This window comes from Muntiacus reevesi, chromosome 3 (assembly GCF_963930625.1).
Source record: "Muntiacus reevesi chromosome 3, mMunRee1.1, whole genome shotgun sequence".
In the NCBI taxonomy this organism is placed as follows: domain Eukaryota; kingdom Metazoa; phylum Chordata; class Mammalia; order Artiodactyla; family Cervidae; genus Muntiacus; species Muntiacus reevesi.
The window spans coordinates 242,225,910-242,241,100 of record NC_089251.1 but is presented as its reverse complement, the minus strand read 5'-3'; the positions used below and the strand labels follow the sequence as shown (position 1 = coordinate 242,241,100).

Below are 15,191 nucleotides of genomic sequence, written 5' to 3'. Positions count from 1 at the left end.
TGTAGGCTATGGTGAGCTCTTGTTTTTTTCTTTTTTTTCTCCAAAAGAAAAAAAAACAAGTTCTAGTCTATGACTCATGGCAATATGAAGGATAAAACAGTAAGAGTTTAGAGGCCAGAAGATGAATTAGCAGTTTGTTTTAATAGGAGAGACAAAAGGTCAGCATTGAAGGAGACCTGTGATCTAGCACAGTGGCAGCTGAGGAGGTAAAATTTGCAGAATATAGTGTTTGATAGATTTGGGTTGTGAGAAAGATGAAGTGTAGTCACGATAATAGCACCTGTCATGTCTTGAGTGTTTATGTGCCAGACGTCTTGTTAGGAGCCTTAAATGACTGTGCCCTTTGGTCAAAATGACAGAGGTAGGGAAGTTTGGGAGGGAGGGTTTTTTTTTTTTTTTTTTAAGTCAAAATGGAATTTTATTTTAAATTTGTCTTCTTATCCAGGGAATGCCCCTTGCAGAAACTTTATCTGTACATACAAACACATGCTTACACATGCATAGTAGAAATAATACTTGTATGTATTAGAAGGTACAGGCAGAAATGTCCACTAGGCCAGTAGTTCTGCATCTTTCACGTTTTACTTTTCCCAAACATCCTATTGGATAATCAAGGTTCCAAATTGTTATAAATAAAATGAATATTATTTTTTCCATGACATTGAAATTTAACATTGATCTATTGTCATACTAATAATTACAGAAAGTTCAAGGACCTCACTTCATGCTTTAACTAGAAGGATCTTTATTTCTATTTTGCAGGAAAATCAATCACACGTAAAATTTATGATCCTGTTTGTAAAGTTTATCATGTATTCCTTAATATAAAGGAATCTTGAAAGTATTGTGATACTTTATTTTCTGAATCTAAAATTAGGGAGAAAAAAGTTTTCTGGTCAGTTTGAACTTATGAGCACTTACGGAAATGGGTGAAATAAAATATCTACTTATAATTTATATATAAAATATTTCATTTAGAAATACACAGTTTTCTTTTCTTATTTTGTATCAACAGTATTATCTAGGCTTTGAGTTTCAGGGTTGGCAATAACCTTCAAAAAACCAATTTTTTGCATCATGTAAAACAGTTTTTCAGAGGATACCCTTTTCACTTCTGTCTGCATTGTAAAAAAATATATATCACCCTGTGTTTCCTCATGATGCTTTCATAAGAAATGTTATCCCAAGCCATAGGTGTCAGTTTGAGAAATATTAAGATAGTTTTCTACATCCCCCTCCTTCCAGTAAAGTATATTACTAATGTTTGGTACGTAAAAATCAATTAGTGTGTTGCTTTTAAAGGTGAAATCTGAGAGGCTTATATAATAAAATTGAGATATTTGCCATTGTAAATGAAGATAGTTATTCTCAGGAATTATTACTAAATTCATGGGAAATGTCATCAAATTTTACAGTGTTTCCGTGAGCTGAGTCTTTTGATCAGTGGTGTGATTGTAAACCTTGAGAAACTCCTATTTTGGCCTTAAATGGGGAGTTCAGTGCCTAATTTGTACTATTTTCGTTTCCTTTGTGTAAATACTCCTATGATATGCTAAGTCGCTTCAGTTGCGTCCAACTGTTTGTGACCTTGTTGACTGTAGCCCACCAGGCTCCTCTCTCCATGGGATTCTCCAGGCAAAAATAGTGGCATGGGTTGCCATTTCCTTCTCCAGGGCACATTCTTGACACAGGGATTGAACCCGAGTCCCCTGCATTGGCAGGCAGATTCTTGACACCTGGGAGTGGACTTCAATTGGTTAATGTGTTTCAAGTGCGCAGTCACTTTTGTTGTATGTGTAACAGCTGGTATCCTGGGCTGGAGAGACAGACTAGAGCAACAGTGGGCAAGGCGCTTCTCCAACCTGAGTGACCTTGTGAATCCACCCGAGAGCTTGCAAAAAGGAGGATTCTGATTTAGTGGGTCTGGGGTGGGGCCCAAGATTCAGCCTTTCCAGATGCCGCTGTTGCTGCTCTTCTGGGGACGAGTGGCAAGGTTGCAGCCGGACTGCTGTGTCGGTTAGGGGGTGCTCCTGTGATGCTCCAGGCGGCGTGCCTCCGCTCCATTGGCTCAGGCTGAGCCCAAAGCTTTCCTCCAGGTGTGGTTGGCCAGGAGCGGGCACGGGGACATGGGGGGCTAATACGTGCAGCTTCAAGAGCGTCAGCTGTGGCCTCCAGGCTTTCTATGACATGGGAGAAGCCAGGAGGGACTGATGGGAGAGGCGGAAGCGGACAGAGGGCCTGCGAGCCCGGGGAGGCCAGGCTGTCGGCGTGGGATGGAGGTGCCGGAGAGCTGGTGGGCGCAGGGGCCAATGTCGGAGTATAAGCTCTGGAGACAGTAAACTATTCACTACTGAAAACTTGGTGAGTTTAATTTTAATTTTTGATGATTTGGAAGGCTTTTTTGTTTGCTTGGCCTTGCCTCGGGGACATTATAAATAACAGTTGATTAGATGCATGTTTTCCACGTCTGGTTAGTAGAATGCCTGCTAAGAGAAAAGTTACTGAATGTTGTTTTCTGCCATGCCCAGAGTGTTCTTGGTGTGTGGACGTGAGATGAGTTCTTGGGTTCAGGCTGCAGCGTGGCAGGCAGTTTGTCCAGCCAGTGAAGGGGAAGTGGAATATACAATTTCCAGGGACAGGAAAATCATTCCAAGGAGATCCCCAAATCCCTCTCCTGGGAGGAGTTAACGTGGCACCCATCAGCAGCTGGACAGTGTCTTGGAAGAAAGCGCATGCAAGACTAAGACAAACTCGAATAAACTGTTTCTTTGGGTCACATTCATCCTTTATTCAGGAGTTCTGTTAGAGAAACATACCTCCATTTCGAACATTTAACACCTTGTGCAGAAGTGCTTCCGTTGGCTTTCTTGTATGCCCCTGTATGCGTGCTTCCTCCTGTCTTTATGTCTGGGGCCAGGTGGTGACTTGAGATCCTGTATGGAGGTCCTGGGTCCTGTTATCTATAGAAAGCTCCTGTTCCGAGCGTCAACCCTGGGAAGATGAGTCCGGCGGCTCCCGGGACCGTTTCCCTTGTTGCTGCCATTCCCTCTCCCTAGCCAATCCGTCCTAGCTCTGCTTCTGACACCCGACCCCATGGCCACAAGAAATGGCCTGGGAACCACACTCTTGTTCCCTTTGGTGGAGCCTGACTTATTTTTTTTGTGGGAATTAGAACTTCATTTCTTTAATGGATTTTCGTAAAAATGCTGTTTTGAAAAAGAGAAAATGATATCACTTTCCTTCCCAGAGGTTTGGTATAAATAGAACTGCTCGATTGTATTTTATTCCCAGTTTGGGGAGTGAATGTTATTGCTTGTAAAGTCTTGTCTAACCTCGCTGTTGCCAGCTCTGACCTGAGGAGTTTGTGAGCTTATGAATACCTCTAGCTATGTCTTAAATTGAGCTCATTTCTCTGAGAATCATTGGGTTATTTTTTAAACCCCTGACAGAGGAAAAATTTCATTCAGTCACCTCTTGGCTTTACTAAGTGAGTGGGCCATTTAATAGAATAAGACTGATGTAACTGGCATGCAAGCATTGTTCTAAGGGTGAGTAGCCTCCATTCTCATCATTGTAAGGAATGGGGCCAGATAGAAGCTTTTGCACATTTTATTTTTTGAAGCTTCTGTTTTGTAGATTATTCTTCAGGTCCTTAATAAATTAAAAGGAAAAAAAAAACTATTTGTTTAAACTATGTGAAACTTAGTTGCCTTAACTCTAAGACCTCCAAGACCTCCAAGTTTCCTGTCATCCTTACAAACTCCCTACAAGGATGTAACTTTGTAAAATTGCTTTGTGGTCTCTTCCTTAGAGGTCAGTGTCCTGTAACTACACCGTGAAACCTGGGTTTCAAATTATGCTGCGAGTTTTTTCCTTTCCAGTAAACCGAGATAACTTCCTTAAGGAATACGTTTGCGTTCTTATTCTTGCTACACTTACATGAACATTTTATGCTACATAGATTTTTTAATTGTTCTCTGTCTTAATTTCTACACTTCATTTGTTTAACCACTATTTATTGCTTAAAGGCCAACGCCACCATTTCTTTCAATATCCGAGTCTATAATCCTAGACATTTTGCTTTACCTTTCTCTCTTCCAGCAAATAAAACCAAGAAGAGGGAGACAGGGTTCTAAAATGAAATAGAAGCTGGCCATTTTATTGTCTGTAGTTGGATGCCTCTTGTAGAAACAAAACAGACAGATTTTATAAATGTAGAATGAGAGAGAAAAGAACATCAACTGAATTTTAGGGTGGGAAACTGCACGATCTGGCTGCTTGCAGAGAGGTTTCCATGGTATGCTCTTTTAAATGAGCATGTGAATGTTAGTAATCATCAACCATGCTTGGATTTTACAGTCTGAGTGAAGGTAGAGTATTTTTCTGTTTATGATCCACAATTTTACTTGTCTTCTGACTTCTTAGTTAACAGTATGTTTTGTAGTAGATGTGGCTTTAAATGCTTTCTTTTAATGTAGTCATTAACAGATTTTCCTCTGTTGCTCTCATCATGATTAGTGTTGCTAAGAAAATAATTAATTTTACTGTATACGTCAACAGAAAATTTTCTCGTTATCCCTTTCTTTGATATAACTTTAAAACGAGCAATCTGTTCTAAAAATCCTAAAGTGCATTTCAGCATCTTTTCTGCAGTACATTGCCAACATCTATAAGCATCATTAAAATCACTATCATTAAATAGGTCTTTCCAGTGACTCAGAACGCAAGTGGAAAAATATATATGCCAGACACAGAAGGAGTTTTACTAAGTGCTAAGTGTTTTGAAGGTGAATTAGAAAAAAATTTTTTTGAAGTGGAGAAAACTTTTTTTAAAAAAATTGAGCATAACCATCTGCAATTATGAGTGAGAACCTTTTGGTAGTTTTTCAAGTTTCCATGCTGCAGCTCAAGACAAAGTGATCAGGCTTGCTTGGACAGCATCCACATGGTAATGCCTTCAAATCGAACCCAACCCCAAGTCTGCATTTTTTATGACTTCACATTGATCCAATGCATGTAAATGCTGCTTTACATCTGAAGTCTGTGCTATTTGCCTTGGGACTCATAGTCCCAAGTGAAATAGTTTCTATTATGGAAAAGTCTTTCCCCATGTCATACTCTTTCAAAGTCTTCCAAGGACATTTTTAGACGGCTGCTTTTTCACAGTTACTATTCAATGGCATAGAAAGACTTGCATTTGAGTGGGCGTTTTCATTTTGTCCTTATACCTGTGTGATCTTGGATCACTTCTGGGCCTTTGTTCTCCCATCTGTAAAATGAGGGGGTTTGACTAGACAGTCTCGAAGTGTTGTGTTTTTTTTCCCCACTTGTGGCTTCTCTGAATTGATGGACACAGGCTGGTATGTTCACTTGCTACATTGCTTAGTTTAAGCACCTCTGAGTCTATTTTTTTAAAGCAAATTACTTTTGTCAGAGGCTCATTATTCTCAGTCATCCTCTCCTTTGAAAAGTTTTGCCTTTTCAAACAGAGACACTAAGAAAGCATACCCGAATGGACCACATCTCTATATTTTTGAGCTAATTGCTATCTAGTTGTTATAGATATAATAGATTGTTATCTATTAAGATCATCTGACACAGTTGCTGATTATCTTGCTGTGTTCCTAGCACTCTCACAGGTCTCAAAAGGGCTTTATGGTGTGTTGAGAATAATGTTGTTCTGTTTTGCTCAAGGAGGTTGAACAGAATCCAGGGAAAACAAGCATGATGTCAGATTCTGAAAAAGAGCAAGGTGGCAATAGAGGGGTACTTGCTTTTGTGATGTAGGTGGGAGATGGCGGATGCCTTAGGCTAGCAGCTGTCCAGGTCCCTCACCTTCTCTTAACCAACAGTCTGTTGCTTGCACCCATGCATTTCCTTAAGCAATTTTGAAACCTCCTGTGTGGCCTTTCCTGTATAGTGATTCATGAAATAGGAACTGAAGTCAGAGTGATAAGAGGATTTGATTCTTCATGGCTGACATGTGTGGTACTCTTCCAAAATATTTTGTTCTACACATGTTTAGTAACTCATTTCAAGAAACCGTATCTTTATGGATAGAGGATGCATGTGGGTAGCTGTGTAGTCTTTTGGGGCAATCCTTGTGAGTTGCCCCTGAATGCATTACCGCTCAGGTTATTTTCAGGGTAGGTGTCTGATGTATGACCCAAGTGGCAACACTCACAAGCCCTGTTCACGTTCAACTGGTGAAGCTTTGAGTGGATTTCTTTTGATCCAGGTGAGACGAGTTCCAGGGTCAAGCGGTCACCTTCATAAAACCGAAGACGGTGACTGGGAGTGGAGTGACGACGAGATGGATGAGAAAAGTGAAGAAGGGAAAGCAGCCTTTTCTCAAGAAAAGGTAGATCACCTTGATGATGGTTAGCTGACTTGTGTCAACTTTATTTTTGTGGTTTTTTGAGGCGTGTATGTATTAATGAATATGCATTTGTTTTACAGTCACGAAGAGTAAAAGAAGAAAATCCAGAGGTGAGTGTGGTTACTTATTTAGTTCTTTGCCTCCTCTCTCCCCTACACCTCTGCCTGCCAGTGTTAGAGTCTGATGTTTGGGGAAGAACGTTCAGAATTTTGTTTTTGTGGTGTAGGAAAAAAAGAGGCACGTAAACTTGGCAGATCTTCTTCATGCCTTCTGACTTATTGGGTTGGCCAAAAACTTGATTCAGGTTTTTCCATAACATCTTATGGAAAAATCCAAAAGAATATTTCGGCCAATTCAGTATTTTGGAGCTGTGTATATTGGGGCAGATTGCTTTACTCTCTGAACCTCAGCTTCTTCCTCTGTCAAATAGCGGGGATCACAGTACTTACAGAATTGCTGTGGGACTGATGAAATCACATAATAAAGCTCTCAGTGGGGTTCTTAGCACAAATTAGTTGCTCACTTAATCTTAAATTCTTATGTCACTTACCAAACAGAGTAGGCATACAGGAAAATTTCTCCTTGATTTTTGGTTTACCATAAAGCAAATATTCAGATGGTTAGAAACTCTAGGTTGAATTTGTTGGTCTTGATTTTTAAATCTTCTGGGCAACTTAGTAGGCAATACACACTCTTTTATCCTTTTCCCTTTGAGAACTGGTTATCTTTTGATTAACTTTACTTCCTCCACTGGTTAATTATCCTAATGACTAATGATGACTGTAGTTCAGAGAACTTGCTAATTCTCCTAGAGGACGTTTGAGCATATTTAAATAGCTCCAAATATTTGCAAAGCTAGTAATTAATATCTTCTCAGTAAGAAAACAGAAGACTTTGGGCTACACGTGATATCCATTCCAACTCTTTAAATTTAGCAGACATTTCCTTGTAATTAAAAGGAGTAAGTCTTATCATTGTGCTTTAAGTGGAAATAACCAGATGGGCCATCTGAGAAGAGAACATCAAAGTCACAAGCTATTCTTTCCCCTGTCATCTTCCCCTCCCTCTATTCTGTCTTCATTCTCATGTCTCATTGACGGGCCTGCCTCCTGTTGGTAACTCTCCTTCAGATCCTGTTTCCCCCTTTATTTATCATGTGAATTAATCTATTCTATAAGTGAAATATAAGCTTTGATCAAGGAAGTTATGCGGATGGTGATGAGTCCCACAGAAGGACACACTGGCCACACACGTATCCTGCCAAGTTTTTGGAATGATCTTAACCTGTTGTCATGAACTCTGCCTTCTTCTTGCCCGCTTTTCTGTTTTATCTAGAGTGAAGTGCTGATCATTTTTCATCTAAGAGTGTCTCTAAACAAGAAGTGTCAGTTCTCCCTCGAAAGAGAACATAGTAACATGATTCACTAGTATTCTTGACTCAAAAATCTTTCGTTATTGGTTCACTGCGGGACACCTTCTTTGAATGGTATTCACTGTAGTCCTGCCTTACTAGTACAGACAGATGGGTGTGGGTCTTTCCTCATGAGGATTTGTTAAGTTTACTTTGAGAATATCTTACTCTGTGCTTGTCGAAATTGCCCTGAAAACTGATCTGTTATTTGAGTAATAGCAGTATCTTTTTGGCAAATGTATTGTCTTCATAGCCAGGAAAGAGAGTGGCGTATGGCATGCTGTGAGTTTATCATTAAGCATCCTTGTCAGCCTTCTTGAGTGGGATTTGCAGTCTTGGACACTTCACTGTATCTGGACTCATTTGATTGCCCAGTGGCATCTGTGCCCATACTGGGAACTAGGTTTATAATTAAGGAAGTGCACAGATAGGCTTATTTCTGTGAAAGTACACTTTAGTTTGAATGTAAACTCCTACCAAACTTTAGAAGTCACCAGCTCCACCTGCTGTTACACAACTTCCACCACTTTTCTTTGTTTCTTTTTTTGTTGTTTGTTTATTTGCTTTCGGCAGGGCTAACATTTCAGTATCATGTGCTATGTTCATTCTCTCTAATGATGGTTCCTGTGTCCTTTCAGCTTTAATTAAAGTAGCCCCCTGATTTGCCAGTCACACCAAATTGCTTTTTGGATGTGAAGCAAAAACTATTTTTTAATCTATTATAAAGGAAATTAAAATTGGTGAATTTATTCCACAAAGATAAGTAAATTATGTAAATGACACATATAAATACGTGTAATGAGCTTATGATGTGCACTGTTCTAGTAGGCACTGGGGGATACACCACAGAGGAAAACAGAGTCCTTGTGAAGCCTCCATTCTGGGGGGAATAGATAAATTATATCCAGTAGTGTTCATAAGTAAGTTATGTGGTTTGTTAAAATGGAATAGGAGTAAAGGGAAAAAAATCGAATAGGGTAGAGGGTGAGGTATGGTATGGTAGGAGCTGATAATTTTAAATGTGTTGATCTGGGTAGGTCTTATTGAGAGGGACATAAAGACTTGTAAAAGGTATGGGAGAATTAAAGAGAAATAACTCTAAGGGACTACTTTATCTTGCTGCTCCTCAGACCCCTGTGACTGTCCTGTCTTCCCAGAGTTTATCAGTTTGCACTGTTTTCTTCCAGAACTTTTCTTGTTTGTTCACATACAAATATGTACATAAAGAAATCTAGCATATCATTTTAAAAACATTAAGATCATAAAAACTATAAAATTTTGCATCTTGCCTTATATCTTGGAAATCTTTCCACAGTACTTGCTATAGAATTGCCTCTTTATTTTTAACTGCTGAGGGGTATTCCATATCACAATAGTTTATTTAACCATTTCTTTTCTTGGTGAGAGCATTGAGGTTGCTATTACAGACTATATTCCATTAACATGTTTTATGTATGCATTTTGAGGGGTGCACATATAAATAAAGCATAAGTACGCAGAATTGTGATAGAATCTGTGACTTTGGATTTTTATAGCTGCTATTATCAAAAGCTGTGTCATGCTAAATATCTTGTCATCTATACGTCAATAAAACTGGAAAGGGGTGAATCTATATACAGTTCAGACTGTGTACCATTTACCTTTAAACATCTTTTAGAGGGAAGATGCTTAGTCTGTACTAAATGGTACATTGAAATGCCACTGTGTTTATATATTAATAAGCTTTTCAGTAATACTTATCATTTAAATTGCCAGTTGAGTTGTTTACTTGACTATAAGCCACTGGGTAACTGGGATGGTATTTTATTCATGTTTGTCTTCCTTTAGCATCTAGTAGGTATGCTGTACATTTTTGCTGGTGACACAGACACCCATGTACTGAAAATCAGACACTAAACAAATGTCTGGATACTTCTATCATATTTATGAATAGGTGAGAAAGGGGGGAAGAGACAGAAGACATTTTATAATCAGGCTGAAGTTTAGAAAAAGTAACCTTAGTAGTTCCCTATTTAGATTGAGATGCCCCAATAGATGAGGGGCATTTTAGAAATGCTGGTTTTGTGAGGGACTGTTTGGCTTTCTGGGAAGCATAAGACAGAATGTCCAGTTATTATATTAATAGCATTAGTTGGAGAAAATCGAGAAGGCCAGGGTAGGTATTTGCCAGAGGGACATTGGGTAGATGTGCCTGGTGCTGGGCTGTATTTGGAGATGAGACATTCTGGTGTAAACTGTCAAGTTGCAGAGTTACACCACTTATCTATTGAGATTCATAGCCAAACTCACTGAGAAGTTGGTCCTAGGGTGTCCCTAACCTGATTTTTTAGAAATAGCCTTGCAAAGTTTTAGTCACCTACTATTAATTATTAATTTGTAGTAAGTAAATAATTCATGTGATAGGTGACATGAACACATGATTTGCAATCCTGGCTCCATATCAGAAAAAGTGAGAGCTTTAAAAATGCAAACCCCTAGGCCCAGCAAATCAAATTATGATTTGGTGGTTTGAAGTGATGTCTGGGGCAATTCTGATTTATAAAAAGCTGCTCATGTGATTCTGACATGTGGCTAACTATGATCAAGGACCACTGGCTAGAAAAACCATACCAGCTGCTCTGAATTCAGAAATCCAGACCGGAATCCGGGAGGGTTGTGTGCTCCACATCCCTGAAGATTTATTTTAAATATCTGCCTATTAGAAGTCTCAAACAAGCCTCCCTCCTCCCAAACAACTGTGACACTTCAGAAATCTCTTTGGGAAAGTTGTCCTTGTTTCTTAATAATTGAAAGCAATGATGCCAAGTGGGCAGATTTGATGACAGAAGCTCTGTAGGACCTACAGCAGGTATATTGAAGAATTTTGTCATAGAATCTAGGCTAGGTTCATTGTTTCCAAACTCTGATATTTCATTCTGAAGAGAAAATACATTTGGTGTGGATTTAGGGTAAGTGAATTGTACCACAACTTAGACACCATGTAAAAGCTAAATTCATTGCACCGCTGGATGATTGTTAAAACTGCCTTTAGGTTTTTAAAATTACTTCTGATGACATTGCGTTTTCCAAAAGCCTGTCAGCTCTCATGTTGTTTGTCTTATACCCATTTGTCGTTGGAGGCCAAGATTTTATTTCTCCCTCCAAATTGATTGTACTGAGCTGTAGTCATCACAGCTGGCTTTAACTTGATGTTTTATGATATCACTTCCTAAAAAGGTGTTCTTTTTGCAGGTGACTGGTTTTCTAACTAGTTGTGGCTAAAATTAGTCTTCTGTATTTCTGAAAAGAAGCCTTTTGCTTTGGAGTGATTTTAGGTTAACAGAAAATCTGCAAAGATAGTTTGGCGTTCTCATCCATTCCTCCTCTGTGTTCTTTCACTGTTAATTTCTTTTGTAGCCTTGGTACGTTTGTCACAACTAAAGTGATCTTTTGTTTGTCGTCGTTTAGTCGCTGAGTCATGTCAGTGCTCCGTTATTGTCTGCTAAATCTCAGATTTTATTTGAATTTCCCTGGTTTATCCACTGACATCCCCTTTCTGTCTCAGGATCCAATCCAGGATAACACATTGCATTTAGCTATGGCATTGTTAAAAACAGAAAATGGGAAGATTAGACTATGAAAAATTAGAAAAATGGATGTTGTCACTTTTTTCTCTCCATTCCATGATCTTTTCCTCTTTCTTTCAGTCCCAGAGGCCTGGCTCCAGGGCTGTGTCCAGTATTAATCTATTATTTTTCTTCCTCTTCCTATAAAAACACTCATTTTCTCAAGTGTCCGTCTTAATAGCAAACTGTTTAAAAGCAAAAAAAAAAAGTCCAATAGACAAATACATATTTTACTGTTAATGAATGACAACTGCTTCATGTGTTAGCTTTCTTGTAAGTTTTGACATTTGAAAATGTATACCCAGAAGTCATGCCCTAAACTGATAGAATGGGATCTGTGGTGGTGAGCTCTAGCAGACTAGAGTTGGTTGTCAAGGAAGAGGTTTTGTGCAGGGACACTCTCTCTCCATCACTCCTGTACATCTCTGCACACTTCATATACCAGTGGGGGCTGGAGACTGGTGTTTTCTCACATGCAGGGTTATACCTACACAGTGAGGCTATGTGGTATGCATGGGGTTCCAGCCCCCAGGCCAGCTAAGTAGTTCTGCCCCTGATGGTCCAGGAGTAAGGGTCAGAGCAGGGGATGGTCCTCCCCAGGGGCAAGAGAAGCTGTCACCTCTGGTAAATGCCATTAACAATTTTCCAGATTACAAACCTTCTTTGACTAAAGGTAGAATATTCTGTAGGTGCTCATGTGGCTTTTGGTTGTATCTCAAACCTTAACTAAGGATGAACTTTTTTTACTGGGCTTCCCTGGGAGTCCAGTGGTTAAGACTTTGCCTTCCAATGCAGGGGGTGAGGGTTCAGTCCCTGGTCAGGAAGCTAAGATCCCACATGCCTCAGGACCAAAAATCAAAGCATTAAAAAAAAAAAAAAACTTCTTTACAAAACAGATACAGGCTCAGAGACATAGAAAACACATTTATAATTACCAAAAGTGGGGGGGGTGTGTTAAATTAGGAATTTGGGATTAGCAGATACACACTAGTATATATAAAATAAATGAACAAGATCCTACCATGTAGCACAGGGAACTATATTCAATATCTTGTAATAAACCATAACAGAAGAATATGAGAAAGAATATATATGCATAACTGAATCACTTTGCTGTATATCAGAAAGCAACACAACATTGTAAATCAACTATACGTCAATATTTATTTTTTTAAAAATTTAAAGAAGATTGTGGAATCAGTCTGGAAAATTCTTTACAAGAAATCATTTGGGGTGGGCGAAGGTCCTCTGGCTGGTTAGTAAATACAGGTTATTTGTTCTTCTAATATAATCACTTCACCCCAACGTTTTACTGTGAAACATTTCCAAAATATGACTGCATTAAAAGCATTTTATAGGGCCAAAGAACTAAACAGACATTTCTCCAAAGAAGACATACAGATGGCTATCAAACACATAAAAAGATGCTCAACATCACTCATTATCAGAGAAATGCAAATCAAAACCACAATGAGGTACCATTACACGCCAGTCAGGATGGCTGCTATCCAAAAGTCTACAAGCAATAAATGCTGGAGAGGGTGTGGAGAAAAGGGAACCCTCTTACACTGTTGGTGGGAATCCAAACTTGTACAGCCACTATGGAGAACAGTGTGGAGATTTCTTAAAAAACTGGAAATAGAACTGCCATATGACCCAACAGTCCCACTTCTGGGCATACACACTGAGGAATCCAGATCTGAAAGAGACATGCACCCCAATGTTCATTGCAGCACTGTTTATAATAGCCAGGACACGGAAGCAGCCTAGATGCCCATCTGCAGATGAATGGATAAGGAAGCTGTGGTACATATACACCATGGAATATTACTCAGCCATTAAAAAGAATTCATTTGAATCAGTTCTAATGAGATGGATGAAACTGGAGCCCATTATACAGAGTGAAGTAAGCCAGAAAGATAAAGACCATTACAGCATACTAACACATATATATGGAATTTGGAAAGATGGTAACGATAACCCTATATGCAAAACAGAAAAAGAGACACAGGTGTACAGAGCAGACTTTTGAACTCTGTGGGAGAAGGTGAGGGTGGGATGTTTTGAAAGAACAGCATGTATATTATCTATAGTGAAAGAGATCACCAGCCCAGGTTGGATGCATGAGACAAGTGCTCGGGCCTGGTGCACTGGGAAGACCCAGAGGAATCAGGTGGAGAGGGAGGTGGGAGGGGGGATCGGGATGGGGAATATGTGTAACTCTATGGCTGATTCATGTCAATGTATGACAAAACCCACTGAAATGTTGTGAAGTAATTAGCCTCCAACTAATAAAAAAAATTAAAAAAAAATAAAGCATTTTATAGTGAACATCTACCCAGCAATTACCTCGATTCTGCCATTGCTATGCTTGCTTCATCTCACAGTTGTCTATTCATCTATTAGTCCATCTTTGGTTTTGGATACAATTCAAAGTAAACTGCAGATGCAGGTGCACTTCCCCCTATTTCTTCATTACTGACACAGTTACCTTTGCAGAAGCATACAAAACTTTTATGCTCAAACTTTAGAAAACTCTTGGCACAAAGAATTTCTGGTGACTTCTGATAATTTTAGAACTGACAGTAAGTTTAGGGAATAACATGCAGTTTTCATTCTTTGCTGATGCTGTGTCTCTTTCAGTTTGTCTTTCAAGTTTTGTTCCAGGGCAGAGTTCACAAAAGTAGGGCTTGAGGCGGAAATATTTGGGGTATCACATTAGGGTCAGGTGTCTAGCTTAGCTGGAAAAATATAATCTCTCGCTCTAGGATTCTCTTCTGGGGGAGATATTTTTTGAAATCCAGTGCTGCAAATAAATTGTTCAAAGTAATGATTAAAAGGGGCAAGTTGTGCTAATCGTAACATCCTTTCATTAAGGGGCTCCCATCTTGAGATGAAGTTGTGCAACAAGAAAAAAAAAAATGGTCCTTGAGCATCTTTCTGTTATCAAGTTTAAAATACCAAATTGTCCATGCCTTTTTGCTTAAGCTCAGTGGTTCTCTAGATGCGTAAGGGTCACCCGGGCACCTTATTAAAGATAGAGATTCTCTCCTGTCTCAGTGAAATTCTGCATCATAGGCCAGGTGGTGGCCAGGAATCTTTAAGCTGTGTCCTTGGTGATTCCAGTGCAGGTTGTCAAAGGACCACACTCCAGGAAATGGTGCTTTAAAATTACTCAAATTATGTAAGATGTTTGTCTCTGATAACTGAGACTTAATGTAACCACACTGACCTTGATGTCCCATTTTGGTGTCCTAACGTGCGGTGATGCTGGCTCTCTTAACAGACGGCGGTGAACGCCAGCAGCCTCCCCGAGCAGACGCGGTCCCTGTCTGTGCAGGACTCTCAGGTACGTTTCTCTGCCTGTCATTTTACATTTGAAATGCTTTGAAGACAGATTTAAAAAAAAAACCCAAAAGCCTGACATTTAGACGGTATCAGGGTAGTGCTTCCAGAGCAGGGGCTTGTAAACTCTCTTTTTTAATGGGTATGGAAAAAAGAGGACTGTCCCTATTGACCATGCCTCTCAGGGCCTCCAACCTTTAAATGATAGGTTCAAAAGCAAGAACTGATTACCAGACTGCTTCCAAAATTGCTGGAACTGTGTGAAATGGGAAAAGGACAGAAAATGACTCACCATTCTACTAGGTTTCAGCCGCAAAACATTATAGTTAATTGATACTTTTCTTTCTTTGCTCCTGGTTGGATTTCTATGACTTTTTTGTAATTCTTTTATCCTTGAATTTTATGAGCCAATTTATCTCTACAACTTTCCTTGTAAAAATAATATTTCAGT

General features: G+C 39.3%; 1 protein-coding gene across 2 annotated transcripts in view; it reads left to right on the top strand.

The window, feature by feature from the left end:
- Positions 1–15,191, top strand: part of STK39 (serine/threonine kinase 39) — a 304,895-nt gene that overhangs the window by 171,971 nt on the left and 117,733 nt on the right. For both annotated transcript variants that reach the window (XM_065931689.1, XM_065931688.1), the window contains exons 11-13: positions 6,239–6,361; positions 6,460–6,489; positions 14,682–14,744. In XM_065931689.1, coding sequence (XP_065787761.1) covers positions 6,239–6,361; positions 6,460–6,489; positions 14,682–14,744 — 216 coding nt within the window. The remainder of the gene's footprint in view (positions 1–6,238; positions 6,362–6,459; positions 6,490–14,681; positions 14,745–15,191) is intronic.